Source organism: Etheostoma cragini, chromosome 16 (assembly GCF_013103735.1).
Source record: "Etheostoma cragini isolate CJK2018 chromosome 16, CSU_Ecrag_1.0, whole genome shotgun sequence".
Taxonomy (NCBI): Eukaryota; Metazoa; Chordata; class Actinopteri; order Perciformes; family Percidae; genus Etheostoma; species Etheostoma cragini.
In genome coordinates, this window is record NC_048422.1 from 23,286,709 (window position 1) to 23,309,759 (window position 23,051).

General features: G+C 42.3%; 1 protein-coding gene across 3 annotated transcripts; it reads left to right on the plus strand.

Annotated features, from left to right (window-relative positions):
• Positions 1–609: 609 nt before the first annotated feature.
• On the plus strand, positions 610–22,810 carry zfyve16 (zinc finger, FYVE domain containing 16). 3 transcript variants are annotated; one of them, XM_034896049.1, is made up of 18 exons: positions 610–731; positions 2,535–2,920; positions 2,951–4,600; positions 6,837–6,933; positions 11,535–11,711; positions 11,802–11,941; positions 12,625–12,832; positions 13,653–13,775; positions 14,705–14,860; positions 14,962–15,186; positions 16,251–16,333; positions 16,450–16,554; positions 17,294–17,444; positions 17,646–17,726; positions 17,862–18,024; positions 19,885–19,990; positions 21,065–21,241; positions 22,093–22,251. In XM_034896049.1, exons 1-18 carry the CDS (start codon positions 662–664, stop codon positions 22,249–22,251), a joined length of 4,257 nt encoding a protein of 1,418 aa, XP_034751940.1. In that variant the 5' UTR covers positions 610–661. The 3 variants fall into 3 exon arrangements, with proteins under 3 accessions (XP_034751940.1, XP_034751941.1, XP_034751939.1); XM_034896048.1 differs by adding an exon at positions 22,303–22,810 and having other exon boundaries at positions 662–731; positions 2,535–4,600; positions 22,093–22,272; XM_034896050.1 differs by lacking the exons at positions 17,862–18,024; positions 19,885–19,990; positions 21,065–21,241; positions 22,093–22,251 and having other exon boundaries at positions 2,535–4,600; positions 17,294–17,501.
• The last annotated feature ends 241 nt before the right edge of the window (positions 22,811–23,051 follow it).

The window sequence follows — 23,051 nt, forward strand, 5'->3', positions numbered from 1 at the left end:
TAAGTTACTTCCGCAGTGGTTGCACTTTTCCGAACCGGATGCTCTGTCCATCAATATATATACGGTCTATGTTGGTGATGTCCTTTCAAGCAGCTGATTCTTAGGAAATATTGTTTATTTTTAACCATGCTACAGATTTGCTTTCCTAAAACTTGACCCATTTTCATTTCCAGTAACATCAATCGCGCGCGCGTGTGTGTGCGCGTGTGTGCGCGTGCGTGTGTGTGCGCTTGTGTTTGTGTGTGTGTGTGTGAATAATAGGAAAGCTAGTAAGTCTGGTAAGTTCAGAAAATGACATCACGTTACTGTAATGCAGTCTTTAGGAAAAGACTTGTCATAATCACATTAGTAAAATATTCTAAATTAAACACGATATTGATATAATATCTACCCTTTTACCTTAAGCCGCCTGCACGTGGTAGACAACAAGCGGCCATTCCTGGAGTTTCCTATTGGGAGTGTTTGTTCCATCTGTCTTTGACAGATGCCTTGACCTTGTCTCCTAAGATGATTTATTTGCACTACCACCCAAACAGGAAAGACATCAGACTGACAAACTGTGTTTGAGATAATACTATCAGCTCCCACTGTTACAACAAGTCTTTTTTCTTCTTCTCTTTAGGAATTGGAGGGGGTTACGAGCCCTTTGTTTCAGCCCAGCATGGACAGCTTCTTCAAGGCAGCTGTATGTGATCTGGACAAACTGCTCGATGACTTTGAACTCAACACCGGTAAGATACAATACAGGGCTGCAACAAAGACTTTCCTTTTTTTCGATTAATTTGGACTTTTATCCATTAATTACATTGATTTGTTAAATGTAAAAGAAAAATGTCCATCTCAATTTCCCAGACCACGTGTTGACAATTAATGGAAATCTCTGTCAAAAAACACAATGTTTTTTCAGTGATACAGAAAAAGAGAAAAAGCGTCAAATTGTCACCTTTTGAGACGCAGGAAATAGTTACATATTTGCCTTTGAAGAAACAATTTAAATGATTATCAAAATAGCTACCACAGTCTTTGTTGATTGTCTAAATTATTAATTGACCAGTTGAAATTTGCACTTGTTTTTTTGAAGTGAGATCATCCACAAAACGCATTCAGAATCAGCTTTATTGTCCAAGTATATCAACACGTACATAGATTGAGTTTTTTTGATGCTCTCAAACCTTAATCTACACAGAAATGCAGAAAGTATTCATGGCGCTTCACTTTTTCCACATTTCGATATGTTACAGCCTTATTCCAAAATGGATTAAATTCATTTTTTTCCTCAATTCTGCACACAAAACCACATAATTTTTTTTAAAAGTTTGCAGATTTATTAGAAATAATGAACAATGATAGAATACATTTTTTTAAATTGTCATTATGGGGTATTATGTGTAGAATTCTAAGAAAAAATAAATAAATGTAATCCATTTTGGAATAAGGCTGTAACATAACCAAATGTGGAAAAAGTGAAGTGCTGTGAATACTTCCCGTGTGAACTGTAGACATACGGCTAAACACAGAACAGCTGGACAAGATTAACATTAACATTTGACTACTATGTACAGATTCAGATTAGTTTATTGTAATTAAAGCATGTTAAAAACATTGTTACCCAGATTTAGCAGTGTACACAATGAATAACAAGTGTTTTAGTTTGATTAAAATGATAAACAAAATCTAAAACCTATAATAAATGGAACAAAGGTTTATTTTTGGGACAGCTAAATAGATAGATAGATAGATAGATAGATAGCCTTTTTGTTCTGGCTTTGAGGCTGTGCAGCCCTTGGCCACAGATTCAGTTCAGTTAAGCTTTATTGTTCCTTTGGGGAAACAGACAAACTTTAGCTGCTATAATATATATAATAAATAGAATCAATAAGACAGGTTGATACATAGGAAGAATGAAAACAGTTGATAAATAAAGAAGACAATCACAATTCAAACGTAAACAAAGTGCAAATCAATCAGACGTGTGTGTGTGTGTGTGTGTGTGTGTGTGTGTGTGTGTACACACATACAACAATGACATTTGTGTTGTCTTGTAAAAGTAAGACAATACTACAAAGGTTGTTGGAATAAATGAGGGTTGATTAATGTAACATGTTGCCTTTTATACATGAAGTTGGTGGATATGACAATATATACACCGTAATGTCTTATTCATGTGATTTTTCTGTGTCTGATTCTAAACTCCGTTTAAAACATTGTTGGATGGAGTAGTTGTTTGGTCTATAAAATGTCAGGAAATAGTGAAACATGGATCAGTGTTTCCCAAAAGACCGGGATGACGTCCTCAAATGTCTTGTTTTGTCCACAACTCAAAGATATTCAGTTTACTGCCACAGAGGAGAGAAGAACCTAGAAAATATTAACATTTAACAAGCTGGAATTCATAAGAAATTATCAATTAATCAATTGCTGATTTAATGTAATTGTTGCCAACTAATCAGTTCATAGTTTTGATATCTAAATGATCTTTTTTTCTTTTCCTTGTGTCTGAGTTTAACATTTTTGTTCTTTTTTCTTTATTGCAGAGGAACTTGAGTTCAAATCTGTTTTCCTGAAGCCTCCTGTGTACCCCTTCTCCTCACTGGGCTCCCAGTGTTTATCCTCCCAGGCGTCCACTGTCCCACCAAGCCTCCCTGACCTTAACTCGCTCCATTATGGTTCTGCCACCAGCGGTCAAAACCGCGGCGCAGACGACAGAGAGGTCAAAGGTCAGCCTCTCACGGGAGTGGACCTTCTCTCCTCTGTGGATCGCAGGCCGGCTCAAAGCTCCGCCCCTCCCTGCCCAGACCGAACTCTGAAGCCGGTGTGCGACCTCGTGAACGACACAAGCTCGGCCATCCTGGTCAGAGCCAACAGCCACGATGCTTTCAGCGAGATGGACATGATGGAAAAGCAAATGGAGGAGGAAGTGGTGGAGGAGGAGGAGGAGGAAGTGGAGGAGGAGGAGGAGGAGGAGGAGTTGCTGCTCGTGGACTTTGACAGCCCTGTGATCGCCGTACGCGGAGACGAGCTAGGACGGCCGAGCCAAAGCTCCTTAAAGGACGACCAGGCCTCTGCAGGGACAGACGAGCTGCTGGGTTTAGATTCCCACGAGCGGAGCGGCGAAAACTCTGCGTCGCTCAGTCTGCTGGACGTCATTCTTTCCACTGCGGTGGAGAGAAGCTGCGAGTCCGTAGACGATTCGCTGCACCCAAGCACCGCTGAGTCGGTGGAGAAAGAGGAGAGGGACCGTGAGGAGGCGGTTTGCACAAACCAAGTGCTAGGCAACTCGTTAGACCACTGTGAAGGGGCCCCTCTGCCAGCAGATAGCATTAAAGAAACAACAACAACCTCAGAGAATAAAGAGGACGGGCTGCAAGAAGCCTCTGATCAACGTGAGGAAGAGTCTCCTGTTGGTTTAAAGTCGGCGCCTTCAGAGAGCGAGCCGGTGGGCTTGTCGTGCCTGCCGCTCGCTGTTTCCATGTGTGGAGCTCTGGTGAACACGGAGATGATAGAGGATGAGTCGGGGCAAGCTACGGAGCAGTGCGATGAGGCAATGGATGTCTCTGAGAGCACAGAGGCAGACTCCCTGTCAGCCGCAGAAGCCAGGGAGGACAGGTCCTGTTTAGGGGAACGCGTCACAGAGGGCAGGGTGTCACCAGAGGGGCAGCGTCTCACTCTTGAACCCGCCGCCCCCGCCCTTCTTTCTGCAGACCTTGCCTCCCGCGAACGCTCGGAGCCCAGCCCAGTCGATCCACCCGAGTTTGGCTTTGAATATCTTCCTGAGAGCGACCAGGCCGAGCTGCTGGTCACGGACGAGGAGTTGGACGCGTTCCTGCAGGCGCACACGGAAGCAGAGCAAGGTAGGGGTGTCTCTTATTGCAGCAGCGCTCGGGATTTCACTCAGCCGGAGTGTTTCTCTGAGTCTCTCGGTGATCTGGAGGGCAGGCTTGTGGGAGAAGAGCTGCAGAGCTGTGGTCGAGGTAGACAAGAGGACCTAGAGGGTCTGGCTTCTCCAGAAAGCGACAGAACAATGTGTGTGTCCGTAGAGGGACATTTGAACCCTGGTGCTCCGTCACAGGACTTTTGCAGATCTCCTTGCCAAGAAGAGTCAGAACTCTCCGCTGCGGTAAGACATTCTTTGACCAGCAACACTTTCCAGTCCCAGCACAGCAGTAGCCCCGATCAGCCGCCCTACTATGGAGGCGCAAGACCTAAACAGCTACACTGCCTCATTGCTAGATCTCCGCCAGCAGGGGGCGAAGGAGAGGAGCAAGCTCAGACGCTTAATATGGCTGAGAATGAAGAAGAAAGTTCACCCACAAGTCTTACAGAGGAGCATTGCAACATTAGGGATTTGAGCCCTATGTACGCCTCTCAGGAGCATCAGGATTACAGCCCGGGGTTTGATGAACTCTCAGAGCCCCCACCTTACCCCGGGGACTCACCCACAGATGGTGCCCGGCCTGTGAGCTGGAAGAGAGAGGGAGCGGAGGAGCTGGGCAGCAGACAGCCTGCCTGGGTACCAGACTCTGAAGCTCCCAACTGCATGAACTGCTACCAGAGGTTCACTTTCACCAAGAGGCGGCACCACTGTCGAGCCTGCGGGAAGGTTTGTTAATCACACGCTTCGCTGTGTTCACTATGTTTATAGCAAGCATCGTTTGCATGCTTTACGGTTAAATAACAACCCTTCTGGCAGTTAGCTGAGATGGGAAGTTACAAAGTACAAGTACTTTGTTACTGTACTTAAGTAGATTTTTCTTATAGTTTTACTTTAAAAAAGAGAAGTTGTCTCTGTCCGTGTTTTAACAGACACACCTAGTGTTGAAGCTGGAAATGCAGAATCAGCTTTAAATACAGTCCTAATCTAGTCCTCCCTAACAAGTTATCAAACAATTTCACTGGAGCTACTGTTGTGCGTGGGTGTGTGTGTCTGTGTGTGTGTGTGTGTGTGTGTGTGTGTGTGCGTGCGTGTGTGTGTGTGTGTGTCTAGAGAGTGTGTCCCGGGTCAACACCAAATTCAGTCTAATTGGATGGGACCATACTGTACGATGCACTTGACGCACCACTAGGACAACTCTACAGATTCACATTCTGCTTTCAATCGCGGGCAATTATTGCGGCATGATGGCGCTAAAATTAGCACGTAGTAGTATAGATGGCGACATGATTGAAAACGATGAAAACGGAGATCCCAGAGATTCGGCAGACAAGCAGCGAGGCACTCCCATCATCCTCAGCCTTATCTGAGAGATGTTTGAGATAGTAGGCATCAAGAAGGACTCCTGGCCAATGAGCTGGGGAACTTCTTCATTCATATCTGTTAATTCATATTTTATCCTTTTTATTTTCTTTCCAGAAGCCATATTTGAGCACACACACATACAGGTAGATTCCTTTAAATGTTGAGGGGAAGATTAAAAAATAAAAAAATTAAAACAAACATTTTAGTATTTTTTTAAAAATTATTTCTGATAACCATGAGCAAAGAGTCACAGGTCGGACTCGAACCTGGACCGCTGCAAAGGACTCAGCCTGCGTGCGGCACATGCTCTCTTCTCCTGTGCAAGAGGCTGCACCTTTCTCACGGTTTTATTTTTTATTTTAAGATTATTTTTTGGGGAATTTTCAGCCTTTTGATAGGACAGCTAAAGACATAGAAGGGGAGAGAGAGGGGGAAGGACCTCAGGTCAGAGTCGAACCCCGGGCCGCTGCACCGAGGAGGAAAACTCTCCTCTACCAACTGAGCTCTCCGGGCGCCAATGATTGTATAACAGACAAATGACGGGAAAATGTTCCTTCATTCATATAAACCGTGTAAAAAACAAACAAAAAATGTGTGGTCTTATCAAAAGTCTGTACTGTATTTTATCTTACATAACAAAAATGAAATTAAAAAAAGGTACAATTAGGTTTTTTAAACAAATCCCACATCAAAATGACTAAATATTATAATATAACAAACTAAGAAGACGAAGTGACGTTTGAAATAAAACAAGTCAAATCTAAAGTAGGGTACGCCCTAGGATGTTTAAAAATTGCATCTCCATTACCGTTACCATTACCATCTCCGTTTACCCATTTATATTTTTTTTATGTGATTCACAATGCATTGTTTCACGCTTTCTTTTAACTAATTTCCTGTCCTTGTCTTTTACTGTAAACTCGTATGAATGTTTCACATATTATTTAAAGTCTTCTGGGTTAAGATTAGATTAGATTCTACTTTATTGTCATTACACAGGATATACACTGGTTCTATAAGTACAGGACATGGATATGTACTGAATAAATACAGAAATGAATACTATTATAAACCGAATTTTACAGATAGATTTGTCCTATGAATATATTACATATAGATAACTAGTATTGTGAACAAGATTTACAGCTGGATATGTACTGAATATAATACACAGGTGGATATTTAAGCTAAATGTATCAAAAGATTAGCTGCAATCAGCTGTGAAATTAAAGTGAAATTTCAAATGTGACGTTTTTCAGAAATAGTTTTAGTAAAACGGATCAGGACCCAGGTCCAGATATAGCACGGTGGATTGACGGGGTGCAGAGAGCATGAGTCTGCAGTTCTTTGTTCAGCTTCTCTATAGATCTCTACTGAGCTGCGTGTCCTAAAGATGGAGCTAAGTCTGTTAAGGTCCAGTGATTAAAACAGCATTAGAGGGAAGCGTTTGTTATTGTTCACGGCACAGGTAATTCTACTTAAGGGACCACACAGGCACATATGTTCGGAGAAACCGTGATTTGTTGTCTGTTTTTTCTCATGCATGCAAGTTTCTCTGTTGCATATCTCTCTTTATTCACTCTCCTTTTCTCCGTGGCAGGTGTACTGTGCGGTGTGCTGCAACAGGAAGTGTAAGCTGAAGTACCTGGAGAAAGAGGCCCGTGTGTGTGTCGTCTGCTTTGATACCATACACAGAGGTAATGCCCCTTTTATTATGCTATTTGTTTTGTATCTCCATTGGCTTACTTGACCTGTTTGTATTGTATACACTTATAGTTACACTGTCTCTGTTATATGCTCAATAAATAAAATTAAGGCCCTAGTTTGGTCTGATCCGAGACTCACTTCCACATCTTTCTTACAGACGTCTGAGCAAAGACTAGTTTCTAAATATACTTCGGTTCTTCCTCTATTTCCTAAATGGAAATATTTTTAACTCTGTAGGTAGAGTGATTGTCAACAGAAGTGCAGAGTCATTCAGTCGTTGTTTGATGGCTTAAAAATAATGTCCAGAAACGACAGAGATGATTTTATTATTACAGCCTGTTCAGTAAATTATTGACAAACCTCTGACATGGGATAAAGCCTGTGTGTGCGTGTGCGTGTGCGTGTGTGTGTCTATGTGTCTATCTGTGTGTGTCTATCTGTGTGTGCCTGCCTGCCTGCCTTACCTGGAGGGACATAAAGCATTAAAACGAAGGCTGGCTTTTGGAGGGCCTTTCAGGCTCGATGCAGTTTTAAGCCCCTATTGTTGACTTCCAGGCAGCGCCGCCACTATTGACTTCAGTGCAGTTTACCTTAACCCTAACCATTGCCTAATCCTAGTGCCTTGCCTGGAAGGAGACGTTTGGGGCTTAGAACACCAAGCGCCGCCCTTCAGGGCTCGACCTTGAGGACGTCCCCAGCTAGCAGTGCCGTTCCTACTTCCTGGTTCCTTTTTGGGCGGCCCGATGCAAAAACATGTTGTTTAGAAGGACAACTTGGCCTTTGTTTGTGTTGTGACTGATGCACCGCTAGTCTCTAGTCTTTAGATTAATTTAAATAAAAAGGTTAATCGTTGATCATCCAAGCTATTCTATGATGTTTCACCTTGAATGATTTTTAACTGATAATTAGATTTTGAATCGGTTTAAATTGACAAAATAATTGTGATTTATGATTTTTATTCTCCCTAATCGAGCAGTAAGAGGGTGAAGGTATTAACAGGTGGGATTGTTTTAAGTAATTTCATCCCCTCACAGAGACCAGGCTAAACCTGCGAGTCATCTTTAAATAGACTGAACTCACAAGTTGTCATCAAAACTTAATAACATCCCAGTAACATTTTCATTATGCAGATGATGAATATTTAAGACCGGAAACACAAATGTCCCGTACGAAGTGGCTCAGGGACTTTCTTCCACTTCTGTCTAAATATCTAGCAAACAGTCATATCAGGACGTATCTTTTTATGAACATAAACTGCACGTTGTGTAAAATCAAAGATTAAGAAGATGATTGTTTCTGCTTCTGTTGTTGTCTGTTTTGATTATAAGAGAGGCGTTTTGGACTGAGAGAGGGGAGAGAGAGAAGATGGAGAGGGCAGTAGAAAGGTAGAAGAGTTATTGCAGGACACTGGCATTTGTCCGTGTGTGTGTGTGTGTGTGTGTGTGTGTGTGTGTGTGTGTGTGTGTGTGTGTGTGTGTGTGTGGTCTATATTAAGAAGGAGGTGATCCACTTTTGGCCGAGGCTCGTGTGGTGTGACGCGATCCCTCCCTCTCTCCTCTCCGTCACCTCTCTCCCTCCCTCCCTCCCTCCCTCTGCTCTCTATCTCTCAGAGCAGAGTGGCGAGCTGCATGTGATGCTTACCGCACGCACATCAGAGCCTAAAGCTAACAGGCTATTTGGGCTAACAACACACGTAGACTCACAGGAAATAAGCGAGGCGCGACATCAGGAATGCTGGGATGGGAGTGTCTAAAGTCAGCCTTAGGAATAGGGTCGCTGAGATTTGGACTGGTTGAGTTTTAGCAGAAGGGATGACGACGATGATGAAGATGATGATTAGGAGGTAAGATACAGTGCATCCGACTTCTGTTGTTTACTGCTTGTCTGTTTTGTTTGTTTATGTTGGTACTAAACTTAAACTGCGTTGGGGCCACAAAGGGATTTCTTACTTGCCTGAAGCCCTGGCTGACTTTTTTTGTGCCTTGTCATGCTTTCCTTGCAAAACGAGATGAAACTCTCCTTGTAGGGATGATGCTATGAGACTGACAAGACACCTTTTTTTTATTCCATTAACGAGGGTCTGCGTTATTGTAATGTCTTTACTGCGTGCTTCGTCCCAATGTGCTCGCGTCTCCGTGCTTTTGTAAGCCACACTGTAGTTGTTGTCCGTACATAACAGATCGATAAAGATCTATGCTGCCTAATCAATGAAATGTAGACGAGTGCTGCGTCGGCATTTTCTGAGGAGAGCGTAATTGAATGGCATTGAGAGAAAGACGCACAGTCACAGCCAGCTTTTCTGGAAGCAACAACTCACGTCTGTCCTGAATGCAAAACCTTCATTCATTTGCACTAAATAATGTCCTGTAGGGGACGTCGAGCTGCCGTTGACTGCACTTGCATACCCTTTACTATTATTATCACTTGATATGAGTCATGTACACAGATAATCCGAGTTAGGCCTTAGTCCAAATGTAGGAAGACATCTGGGATATGCCGATATTATTTAGGTTTTAGGAGCATTCTTTGGACATGTATACAGTGCTACAAATATCTTAGAGCGATCATTGACAGCAAGTTTGAAGCAAACTGTGACGCTGTGTATAAAAAGCGAAAGCAGTGTTTGTTTTGCCTGAGAAAACTGTCCCCCCCCCGCCTTTTACATTGACAGAACCTCGATGGCCCTATTTTATCATGCTTTTACTAAAACATCTGAACTGTCTGAAGTGGTCCAGTAAGCTGATGGGGAAAGCCTCATCTCAACCCAGAATCCCTGCATTTTAAACAGTTACAAAGCATAGATAGGACTATTTGGAAAGACCATTTTCACCTTTTTACAAAGTGGATTCCAGCTCCTATCGTTGGGACGCAGGTATAAAGTACCAGCCCGTAAAAACTAAGCCATACAGAAACAGCTATGTCCTAGTGGCTATACATATATTCAATAAGTAGTAGCAGTAAAGGGCCGTAGCCTTATTTATATTTTTATATTTGGTATGCGAAATTATTTTTTTCTTTTAGTAATGAGCAATGTTGTCACTTTACATACATCCAGTGGGGGGGGGGGGGGGGGGGGGGTGTGTGTGTGTGTGTGTGTGTGTGTGTGTGTTCTGACTCACTCAACACCCACTGTAAACCAACCTTTTTGGGTACTAATAAAATGACCTTGATGTAAACAGCGCAGTTTGCGACACGCAGCCTACTTCCTGTTTACAGTCTGCTCTGTGTGTTGTACACAAACCAACGCCACGCTGGGGTAGGGATGCATGCCCAGGAGGAAAAAGCCCATGTTAGGAAGGAGAAACACAGCTACTTTAAACATTATGAAAGACTTGGATATCAACAGGTTTTTTGGATATGCACAAACGTCGCAAGCGTTTTAAAGAGGGTGGTTGAACAAATGATAGAGGGACAATAAGTCCGCCAATGGTGGAAAATGTCCAATGTAAACTGCATCTAAATTGAACAATTAGTGGAACATTCACTTTAATTAGCCATGTTACCAGCTGAGTAAGAATATTGCCTTTTTCGTGAATGAAAAAAAATACTTTAATGAAGCTTTTTTGTGTTTTTTTTTTTTTTATTGGAAACAAGTGTGAAATGACTTATTTTCAGTAAACACAACATTTAAAATGTTGCTTTGCATAATTCTTTGCAAAGAAACTTAGGTCTGTCGATTAAAGGCTGTATGTAGGTAGGACAACTTCATCAACTTCTTAGTCCCCCCCCGTCCCCCCCCCCCTTTTCTGCTAAAGCCTAACGACTTTTTTGCAAATTACACTACAGGCTGTAGGTGGTGCCAGAATTTAAATGACCTGCTTCACGTAGTTTTGCTCAGTTTCAGCAAAATGACAGTTAGTTTTATAAGACTTACCTACTTCTCCTTTGAACCAGCTAATCGATTAGTTGGCAAAATCGTATGAGTGTTAGTCGACTAACAGTTTCTTTAACAGAGGACAGCTGTAGAAATGTAGCTACAGGGATGTCCTGCTGTATGTTGTGTTGCACATCAGCAGTTCCCAAACACATATGAGTCATTACAGTGCTAGCAAATCACTGTCACTGCCTCGTGGTCATGGCAATGTGGATGATCTGAGCCTTTCCACCATCACTGCACAGTCACACTCGTGCTCCACTTCCGCTGCTCAGTTATCTGATTTTGATTTCTGAGCACAAAAGAATCATCAGCCTCCTCATCAGTTGATTCAGATACACATTCATTTTTAGAGTTGTATCAGAATTAGAGCCCAGCAGATTTTTTTTCATTATTTTTTTAAAGCCGATACCAATGCAAAGATTTGGTTATTTTAAACATCCGATATGCCAGTATATCGGCCAATATATATTTTTTAAAAATCCAGAAACGCCTAACAAAACATGAACAGGTTTCCCTAACATTAGTTATTTGTAGTTAGTTACTTCTACTCGAACATAGGGTCCGTTTCAGCAAATATGACCCAGTTAGTTTTACCTACTGCACCTTTAAGTGTGTTTCACTTAGAACTGATATCTGACTTAAGAGTAGATTAAAATGAGTTAACCAACTAGTATTGCTATTTAACACACCTCTATGACATGTTTGCCCTTGTAGCCCAGGCCCTGGAGCGGATGATGAGTCCCGCTGGTCCCAGTCCGAACCCCAATGTCCCGTCTGAGTACTGCAGCACCATCCCCCCTCTGCAGCAGGCTCGAGCCGCCGGCACCCTCAACTCCCCTCCGCCGACCGTCATGGTGCCTGTGTCCGTTCTCAAACAACCAAACAACGACAGTATGATTTCTCCTAAATACTGTACATACGTTTACTGTTGTTTTCCTGAACTGTACCCTTTAAGACTTTCCGTTTTCTGTGTGTCGCCAGGTTGTCCTCGTGAACATAAGCGCGTGTGGTTCGCTGACGGCATCTTGCCCAACGGCGAGGTCGCGGACACCACCAAGCTGTCGGTGACGAGCCGCCGGAGCTCCCAGGAGTTCAGTGCCGTCTCTCCGGACCAATCGACAGTAAGACACGGATACGTCATCCACACAGCCGGGCTACAGGGAAACACTGGATTCTTAGTTTCAGTTCTTTAGTTTATATCTCCTTTTTTAAGATTTATTTGGGGCATTTTAGGCCTTTTATTTGATAGGGCAGCTTAGACATGAAAGGGGCGAGAGAAGGAGGCATGACATGTAGCAAAGGGCGAGCGCTTTACCAGATGAGCTACCCAGGCGCCCCTTTTAGCTCCTTTTTTGTCTTGTTTTGAGAAAAATTGGTTCTTCCCCTGGTGGTTAATAGGCTATGTGTTTGTTTAACTGAGCTTAGATTATAATTATTTAAGTTAGGACTGCACCATATGAGGAAAATATGCAATAACAATATTACTTTGCAAAAAAGAAACTGATATTAAAGTGAAGTCAGTTCCGCTGTTTTCAGTATTGTGCTAAAATACAACAAACTGCTTGTTGAATTTAAAACAGTTGAAAGGAAAATTTTTAACAGTCTGTTTATATTCAATTCAATGTTAAATTTAAACGGCACGACTAAAATAAAATGACATTTTAATGTGCTATTTTCCACTAATATCCACATACAGTGTCTTTTACAATCTATCGCTGCCTTCCGCGATGTGTATATTGTATATAGTTGAGAGCCCTAATTTAATTATAGCGGGACCACAGTCACTCACCCTCTCATCTTTCAGCCTGGGTCAGAGGTCGGAGTCGGTGGCTCCTCGGCCCCCGAAGCTCCTGTTGCTGCGGAGGTGGTCCGACCTCCGGTGTCCGGACCCTGGGACTATGCCCTGCTCTCTGGAATCGGTACTTCAGTGAAGAGGGTTCCCAGCCTGCTGCCAGAGAACGATGATGAGCTCCCTCCTCTGCTTATCACCACTGGAGAGGAGGAAGCGGGAGGTTTGTCTTTTTATTTTAGTTTTAGATTATTTGACATCTCCTTTTCAGACGTGCGTGTCTTTTACGCGAATGTGTTTGCAGCTTAACATGTTGGTCTTAGTGATCCTGGGTTGCTTTTACGTAAAAAGAAATCTAGCAATCTAAGTAGGTTGGACCTATAATTTCTTTCTGAAACTTTCAACACAGCAGCATCACAATACACAGAGAGAGATTAAATGAACGTCTTCTTCGCCTGATTAGGATGACTGTAAACAAATCTGTCCGCCTTAAATTAGATTAGATTCAACTTTATTGTCATTACACAGGTACAAGGCAATGAAATGCAGTTTGGGTCTAACCAGAAGTGCAATAGCAGCAGGTGCAGGATATACACTGGTTCCATAAGTGCAGGACATGGATATGTACTGGATAAATATAGAAATGAATACTATTATAAACAGAGTTTTACAGATGGGTTTGTCCTATGAGTATAAAATATAGATAACAAGTATTGTGAGCAACATTTACAGCTGGATATGTACTGAATATAATAAAGAGGTGGATATTACTATAAGTAATGCATCATACATAGATACAATGCCTAAGTATTATTGCCTATACCTAAAGAAAATTAAATCTGTTTAATGAAGAATATAAACATGTGAATGCAGCCATTCTGATATTGTTAAGGAGATTTTTTTCTCATGTCATAAGTCTGTAAAACACATTTCCCCTCATGGTGTCCGATCAAAGGGTACAACATGTATACCCACGGTAATAATCGTTCCCACTGTTGTTCTGGATCTCATACATGATACTGTAAACTGTGTTTCCTCTGCAGATGTTCTGGTGGAGGAGAGCCCGGCCCCGTGCCAAATTCTGCACTTATTAGAGGAAGGTGGACCTCGACCGCTGACGTTTGTTCTCAACGCCAACCTGCTGGTCAATGTCAAACTAGTTTCCTGTAAGTAGATTAAATTTATCTCAAATGAATCTGGATACTTTCAACAAAACATAGCACGTACTGAATACTCAGGGTCGCATATAAACGGTCTTAAAAAGTCTAAAAAAAAGCTTCAAAATCAAATCATTGAATCATTAAATTCGGTCAAGTATTGCGTTCCAGGTTGTAATTTTCCTACGTCCATGTAACCCTACCATTTAAAGTCTCCCGCAGTACTATACTAAAATGTTTTTATTTATTCCTTGTTGTTGGTGTTGTAGTTCTCTCATTTGCTACTAAAAACTATTTTGCTGTATATGCACCGATTGGTATCACTCCGTGTCACCTTTATTCAATTTGAATACATGTATTTGCTTTGCAAATAGTTGTATGACTCCGCATTTTGTTGTACCTCCATTATGCTAGAACAAGCCTTATAGCTTTAGTGCGTCACTTTTTGATATCAATGAACTTCCGTTGCACTCAAGCCGTTGCTAAATGAGTTGCTACAAAGCTAATTAAGACTCTCAGCTCCGCACAACTCCCTCTGTATTTCTCAGTATGACGATGTTCAGGAGATTGTGGCTTCCGGTGACTTTCCCACTCAGAAACTCGAGTGAAGATAATGACCTCGTCTGAGGAGTCCATCATGTTTTTTTTTTTTTTTAAATCCTCCTTGTCCTCCTTAGGTACTAGCAACTGTGTGAAGGAGGGGTGGGAGGGAGCGGGGCACCATCACTGAAGACTTGTATCATGTGGACACGTCGACAGTTTTGTTGTCATTACTTAAAATTCCTCATGGGTGCGACAGAAACCACGCACTGTAGCTTTAAATTTGACGTGGAAGAACCTGCAGAAACCCTGATACTGGATGCAAATGAGAACGATGGGTGTCTTTGCAGGTTTTCCCACAGAGTCGCTGTTGACTGTGTTTTTGTTTTGTCTGTCAGACTCCTCTCGGCAGTGTTGGTGTTTTGGCTCTAACGGGCTGCAGGCTCTGGGACAAAGAGAGCTGGTGTTTTTGTTGGAGTGTTTGCCTGAAGAAAAAACTCTTCCAAAAGACCTCTTCACACTCTATCTCAACATTTACCAAGAAGCCCAAAAAGGTATACAGCACGCACACACACACACACACACACACACACAGAGGCTACTTGTCTGCCTTTTGCAAAAACCAAGACTACAGAGTCGAGATCTTCTGTTACAGGGAAGTTTGTGGAGGAGCTGGATAATGTGACATTCACCAGCAGTTTCCTGGGCAGTAAGGACCACGCTGGGATGCTCTTCTTCTCTCCAACCTGTCAGCCCCTAGATGGCCTCACGCTCCCACCTCAGCCTTTCATGTTTGGCTTGCTGGTCCAGAAGCTGGAGGTGCCCTGGGCCAAAGTCTTTCCACTCCGACTGCTCCTACGGCTTGGATCCGAATACAATGGTGTGGAGCTTTCTCTACTTCACTGTTATCTTTGTCTTTGAACAAAAGGCAGATATGGTTTAACCTTCTAAGGTCAAGAGAGACACCGGCGATTCCAATGGATGTGGAACAACACTCCTACTCGAAAAGCGATACAACATGTTATTTTAGACATTTACATGCTATTTTATTCATATATTACGCTACTTTTGTGAACCCAAGACTTTTGTAAACCTATTTCAAGAACCAAAAACAATTGAGTGTTTTCACAAGGGATTTGAGAAATTTCAAAGAATTATCAGCTTTAGTGCCAAATTATCTCTCTATACATTGCTCTGATGCAAATTTGGGCATTACTTCACAGTAAGCTGAGTTTGTTCTGAACATTTTGATATAAAACACATGGGGACCAAGAAAATATGTTGTTAGTAATATGTCAAAAATTGTGATTATCTTTTTTTTAATAGTCTAATATCATTTATCTTATTGTAGACATGTATTGCTTTTCATGTCATAGATTCTCTGTGAACTCAGAGAAAGATATTCACGTGTTTAATTTTCTGAAGAGTTGACTACTGTAATTCACTCCTAACCTGCCTAAAAGCCAGTAAAGCACGGTCACGTCTTCAAATCTTACAGAAAGCCAAGCCAGATTGTTACCTGGATCAAACAAAAAAGATCACTGAACCCCAAATTTTAGCCTCCCTGCGCTGGCTGCTTGTCAGCTTCATGATTGGTTGATGATGTTTTACCATCTGAACAGTCCCTCGATCTAGACGTAGAACTAGAGGAGAATGTGATTTGACTGTCAGAGACCAGGACCTCTAAAACAGTCGTCATGTTGTCACAGGCTTGCCAAAAAAGTTGTTTATAAACTTGCCTTTTTTATAAGTTTTCTCTTTGCGTTGTTGTTTTCTTACTTCTGTGTAAATTTAATGAAATTTGTTTGGGTTGTTCCTTTTTTATGGGACTGGAGGGATAGTACTGTGTATTTTTTGTGAAGCCCATTGTACTTTGAACGGTGCTGTATGAATAAAGGTATTATATATGTACTGATAATAAACTAAATATCTTTTCTTTCTCAGTGTATCCCACCACGTTGACAAGTGTCCGTTTTCGGGACTCGGTGTATCGAGAGACGGGACACACCATAATGAATCTGCTGGCTGTAAGTACTAAAGCACAAGCAAACCGTTGCAGATGCACCTTGTTGGCATTGAAAATATATATTTTAAATGCTTCGCAGACATAGTTCAGTGTCCCTAAACAGTTTTTTATCCACAGGACCTGAGGAACTACCAGTACAGTCTGTCAGTTGTGGAGGGTCTGAGGATCCACATGGAGATGGGTCACAGCTACATCGACATCCCTAAATGTAGCTTCAATGAGGTGAGAGAGCTGTAAACGAATACATTGACATTTAAGGACATTTAGGTAAGACATACTTTTACTTAACGTTATAGTGCGTAGTATATCACAGTATTTTTGCACCAAATACCTCAATATTGATACCGCAACGATATTCTTGTGTTGCCTATTGATGCTTTAACTAAATATTTACGAGATTAATGAGATTTTTGATAAATAATCATCAGTAATATATTGACACGGGAAAACCTGCATAGACACACATCATTCTCATTTGTATCCACTATCAGGGTTTCTGCAGGTTTCACCAAGTCGAATTTAAAGCTACAGTGCGTAGTTTCTGTCGCCCCCATGAGGAATTCCAAATAACGACAACACAACTATCGCACTACCCCCCCCCCCCCCCCCCCCCCCCCCCCCCCCCCACTCCTCCACACATGAGGACACGGAGGATATAAAAAAAACAAAACATGATGGACTCTTCAGAAGGGGTCATTATCTTCACTCGAGTTTCTGCGCCGGAATGTCGCGAAACTACACAAGTTGTGTGGAGCTGAGAGTCTGAAATAGCTTAATGGACGTTTATTAATATCTAAGTTACTCACTAAAGCTTTACTTGAGTAAGTTTTTCAATGCAGGACTTTTACTTGGAGTGGAGTATTTTGTGTGGTTGGTATTAGTACTTTTACTTAAACATGTCATAAAATGCTGCAAACACACAGCTCTGGAGTCCTGTTAACGTGTTTTCTGTGGTTAACAGATGCAGAAGGTGGTGAACGCGTCCAACGAGCACGTCATCAGTATCGGAGCACGTTTCAGCTCGGAGGCCGACTCTCACCTGGTGTGTTTCCAGAACGAGGAGGGAAGCTATCAGACGCAGGCCAACAGCAAGCCTGGAATGACCCGCACAGGTGAGAGCCATCAGTAGTCCCGCCCACTCCTCCGTCAGATCAAAATAAAGAAGAAGAGTGAGCAACAAAAAAACACCCATCACAAACATCCACATTGTGTTGTGGTCACCGTTGTCTTGATTCTGCTTTTTTTTTATATATATATATATATATATATATATATATATATTAAATTCTCTGGCGCTCTGTGTTTTGTTTCAGTGACTGGAGCCAGTTTTGTGGTGTTCAACGGGGCCCTGAAGGCCTCATCAGGCTTCATTGCAAAGTCCAGCATTGTTGAAGGTAAAGTTACTGATTTGTTGACTGTTTTTCCCTCAAATCAAAGCTGTGACTAAAGGAAGAACGTGTTCTCGTATTCTACATTGATTGACTTGTTTTGGGGACGAGGCCTAACTGGACTTTGTGTTTGTGTGTCAGATGGGCTGATGGTTCAAATCCCTCCAGAGACCATGGAGTCCCTGCGCACCGCCCTGAGGGAGCAGACCGACTTCCTCATACCCTGCGGCAGGAATGACGGAGGCGAGCTCCGAGAAAACGTCACTGTCCGCTGGGTCGACCTGAGTGCCCCGGTCAACACAGGGTACACACTCACACAACTGTTTACACACTGTTGCACAACTATTATACCACACAGTCCGTGTAATCCAGCCGGCAGTGGCAAAATGTAACTAAGTACATTTACTCGAGTCCTGTACTTAACTACACATATGACGTACTTTACTTTAGTCTTTTCTTTTGATGCCACTTTAGACTAAGATTTGTACTTTGTAAAATACAAGGTTTCATGATGCTGTGTATTAAACTACTCGACAATATATGCTACTACAAGTCAAGCTGAAAGGATTAGACCATTAACCCTCATGTTGTCCTCGGGTGAAATTGACCCGTTTTCAGTAAATTTTTGGTTTTGATGTCCCAAAAAATGGCCGTCGAAATAAGCGCTAAAAATGTCAACATTAAAAATATTAAAAAACTTTGGAAAAAGCACCAAAAAGATTGAAAAAGTCACAAATTTGGTGGGAAAAAACGATAATAATGTTGAAAAAACGTCACCAACTAAGAGTTAAACACTTCGTTTATGGACAGAACAGTTTGGTTCGTTTCTAGTTTATAAAATGTGATGGTGGTTCTAGATTTGGTACTTTTATGTACATTTTAAATGCAAGACTTTCACTTTTATTCTACTTGTTTCTAGTACTAATCGGATGTTTTTGCTCCTATTTAATTCACTTTGTTTTCTTGACTTTACACAACAAAAGGGGTGTAGACAGAAGTCAGGGAAGATTAATAAACAAATGCATTATTAGAGGTAAAACCGGAAGGTAGCGTGCAGAGACACAGTCGTGCAGCACAGGAATAAGTCGTACACGTCATGTTGCTTCTGGCTTCGGTTGTGCCTCCACAGAACAGCAGCAACCAGGTGAAAGTTTAGATAATTTAACGTGCGAGCGCTTCCTTCTGAGGTGTCTCCACAGCTCTTCTCATAGGAAAACACAGTTTTTACTGCAGCTCGTGTGTGGGCAGTTTAAGGATCCGTTTCTTTTCAACCGATTTGTTGAAGAAAAAAGGCATCATTTCAGACACTTGTGTATAAACTGTAGAAACACTTTCCCAAAATGCAACACACACAGGCTATAAAACTGTTTCCCAGACAGTGTTTCTGTGCTGAGCAGCGGTGTAGGAGAAACCCAACGAGGGACTTCTGTATTCATACGTGAACCCTGTTCTTTAAAGTTCAATAGGAATTTTGAATGCCTGGTCCAGGTATTGCGTAGGAAGGGAAGTGGTTGCAAATTTCTCATAACTGTTAAATGTTAACTTCCGGTTAGTCTCGCTTGCCAGACCCTCCTCCGAAACGTGCTGGAGGACGTTCTGGCTACTCCACACAGCATTTCGGTATGGGAGGAAACCATGTTCTGGTTTATTGGCATTTCTTTAAACCAATCACAATCGTCTTGGGCGGGGCTGAGCACCGGAGGAAAAACAGAGGTAGTCTGGGAAGGAACTTGTTTTGGTGGAGCATGTGTACGTTCACAAGTTGTTTTAGTTGTGCAACAGAAGATCTATCAGTCTATCAGATCCATCAGATCTATCAGTCTATCAGATCCATCAGATCTATCAGTCTATCAGTCCATCAGATCTATCAGTTCATCAGTCTATCAGATCTACCAGTCTAGCTAGCTGTCTGGATTTACTCTGCAGAGATCTGAGCAGCATTTAAACATAGTCCAAAATGCATAAAGTCACAGAGAAAGTCCAAGGCAGCGGGTATTCGGCATAAATGAGTGAAATCCGGCGGATTTTCCTGCAGATTTTCCTGTGGAACGTCGAGCGGTCGACTATGTTATAGACAAAACGTTACAGATGTTTTGGGATTCAAATATATAACTAGTGAGTCTATCTGTAATGTGATTTTTACTCTTATGATGATCCTCTGCAGCCGAGCCAGCGGGGTTGACGGCAGACCTCTGGACGGAGTCCGCAGTGTGAGGATGCAGCAGGACGCGGAGTTTGAGTCGGACGGACGCACCATCAGATGCACAGAGGTGAATTAAATCTGCCTGATTCTCTGCAAACATTTCATGCGATGGATAGAAGTTTACAGTCTGAAGGAGTAATAACAGTCCTTTATTGCGCCGCGGGTCGGAGAGAAACTTATTTTATTTTAATTGCTCTGTATGTCTGGCACGTGTTGCAGAATTGATAATAGAGACCTGTAACTATTCCAAATTTTGCTGTGCAATTAAATGTCTGAGAAATAATTGAGATAAAAAAATATAATCGTCTCCTTCAGTCAAATTTTTATATATTCATTGATTTAATTCCTTTTTAAACTAAATGAAAGTTTTGATTGAATCCCAAGCGAGATCTTCTGGTTATGTAATCCCTGTCATTAGACACAGATAATATTACAACACAAATACACAGCCTATAAGACGTAATCAACTCCTCTTTATTATCAATAAACAGTTATAGCTGTATGTTTGTCATTTTTGTTGCTGTGAACGTGTTTGAGGTCCCAACAACTTACAATTTAAATAATAATAAAAACTTGTAGTCTGACCATTAATTATAATTACAATCTGGTATATCTAAACAAAATCAACAATAACCAGTCATGTGCCTCAATACCTTAGCTTATGTTAGCAATCAATTGTAGTTAAACAAAGAAACTGCGGTTATGTAAAACAATTTGACAATTATGTTTATTTTATTATTATATATGTATTGCCCTTTTTATTTGTTTATATATAAATACACACACACACACACACACACACACACACACACACACACACACACACACACACACACACACACACACACACACACACACACACAAGGGCCGCAGGTCTGAGTCAAACCCACTTCATCAAGGAGTTAAACCTCTGTATACGGGCGCCCACTGTACCAACTGCGCTATCCAGGCGCCCGTGATAGTTATATTTTAAAGTGCTATTTTTAACTGAGATTTTCTTTCAACTAACACAATAAATCACAGTGGATATCAGCGATGTTAAAAACAAACGGGTAAGTTGTGCAGCCCCTAGTTGTGAGTGCATTGTCTGGTGTTAACAAACAGATCCGCAGGTGCGTGAGTGTTTGCATGTCTCCTCCAGGTGTTCTTCCAGCCCCGGGCTCCGGACTGCAGCGTGGTGTCGGTGCTGTCGTCCTGCAGCGGGTTCCAGAAGGAGATGGCTCTGGCCGCCTGCAGCGCTCTGACTCCTCACCTCGCCGTCCTCACGTCCAGCGGCATCAACTCGCTCTCGCTTCGCGTCTCTACACAGGCGGACATGGTACAAAACAAACAATCGAACACAACAAAGGCTGTCACTGGAATGGCGTTTTGAGTAAGGTGACCAGATTTCTCAGACAAAATCCGGGGACATTTTTAAGCTCAGAAGCGGATATTGCTCCAAAACACGTCATGTTTTTATTTTTGTAAAATTTAAAATGGGGACACTAGACCTAGAGTCGTTTCCCCAAATAGACAACATTATGGAAAGGATTGCTAAGGAGGTCGACCTTTCTGTTAAATATTAAGATCCTTTTTTTAAAACATATAAGTCTGCAAAATTGAGTTCGCTAAACCCACCAGACTCCATGTAAATAATCAGTGATTTTAGCATCGTAAAATACGGCTTTCTAAAACATCTCTGAGCTCTGAGCACCGCTGGCTCTGGACGTCTGGAGCCTGCGTGTGTGGGGTGAGCGACTATCTGCTATGTTTTGTAATATTTTCTTTCTTTCATTCCAATTTCGGGTCTGTCGGTCACAGTGAAAACCGGGGACATTTCCGGAGACAGATCCAGCCGGGGACAGGTCAACAAAACCGCGGACTGTCTCCGGAAACCGGGGACGTCTGGTCACCCTAGTTTTGAGTTTTGAATCAAACAACCATGGATAGCTAAAATGTTCTTAAAAGGATTTCCATCTTCTGTTATTGTTTGTAATGAGAATAGTTTATTATGTTGTTAAAATCTGAGCATGCATGACTCACATCTGCACTCAACTCACATCTGGGAGTAACGGGTACTTTACTAATAGCTAAAAGCTAATCAGCTAATACTAGCAGTATTTAAAATAACTTCTGCTCTGGTGAGAACCAGGTGGTGTGCTGAGTGTTTTCCTGTGCGTTTGTCCTCAGGTGGAGTACCAGGCCGGCTCCGGAGGCAGGCTCCTCCCCCAGCGCTACATGAACGAGCTGGACAGCGCTCTGATCCCTGTCATCCACGGAGGTAGCGCAAGTGTACCACAGACCGCCATGGACATGGAGTTTATCTTCTACATCACACACGCCATCTAACGAACGCACGCACGCACGCACGTGCAGACAGACAGACAGACAGACAGACAGACAAAAAAAAACAAGGTGGTTGACCACATTGAGAGAGAAGCAGTTGATCGTGGCGGGACATGCTGATGCAACGGCTCGTTTTTAGTTTTTTTTTGAGGGGGGGGTGGTTTAGTTCTTTTGTTGCAGATAAGGACATGCAGCCACCGGCACTACGTTCCCACTCTGAGGTTGAGGATGCGTTTCTCTGGAGGGATGCACGCGGAAGCGTTGTGCGATTGTGTGTTTTTGTGCTCACCAAAGCTGCTTTAACACAAGAAGCCAAACACTAACCAAGGATTACGACGGCGACATGACCAAATACAACCAAACTATTCAAACCAGTTTTTTCTTCTTCTGCTCTGCCTTCCAAGGCTCCCCGCTGCCCCCCCCCCCCCATCAGCTTGGAGCACCTCAGTGAATGTTTCCCACAGACGCTCTGGCAAAATGTCTCTCATTTGGATGTATTTATTATATTTTAATACGGGCTTATTGAATGAAATGATCATATTAAAGCAAGGGACATTACTGACTGCGCTATTCCGTACTTTAGAGGTGTTCCATGGGATCAGGTGCTGACCCGGTTCTTAAAATGTACATCACAGGGATGAAAAGAAACCGCATCTCATTTCCTCTCAAGGTACTACACTTCCATTTTGTATGCTGGGTTATGGCACAGGAAAACACCGGGCCTCGTGCAAGAACATTGTCTTTTCATAAACTTCTGAGTATAGTCCCGGAAAAGTAGCGTTTAACGACAGACTTATTGTAAA

Bases quoted from the DNA above. Each gene is read 5' to 3' on its own strand.
- zfyve16 (XM_034896048.1), top strand. From the start codon at position 662: ATGGACAGCTTCTTCAAGGCAGCTGTATGTGATCTGGACAAACTGCTC. The intron at 11,712-11,801 runs GTATGATTTCTC...GTGTGTCGCCAG, and splicing joins CAAACAACCAAACAACGACA to GTTGTCCTCGTGAACATAAG. The intron at 16,555-17,293 runs GTGAGAGAGCTG...TGTGGTTAACAG, and splicing joins CTAAATGTAGCTTCAATGAG to ATGCAGAAGGTGGTGAACGC.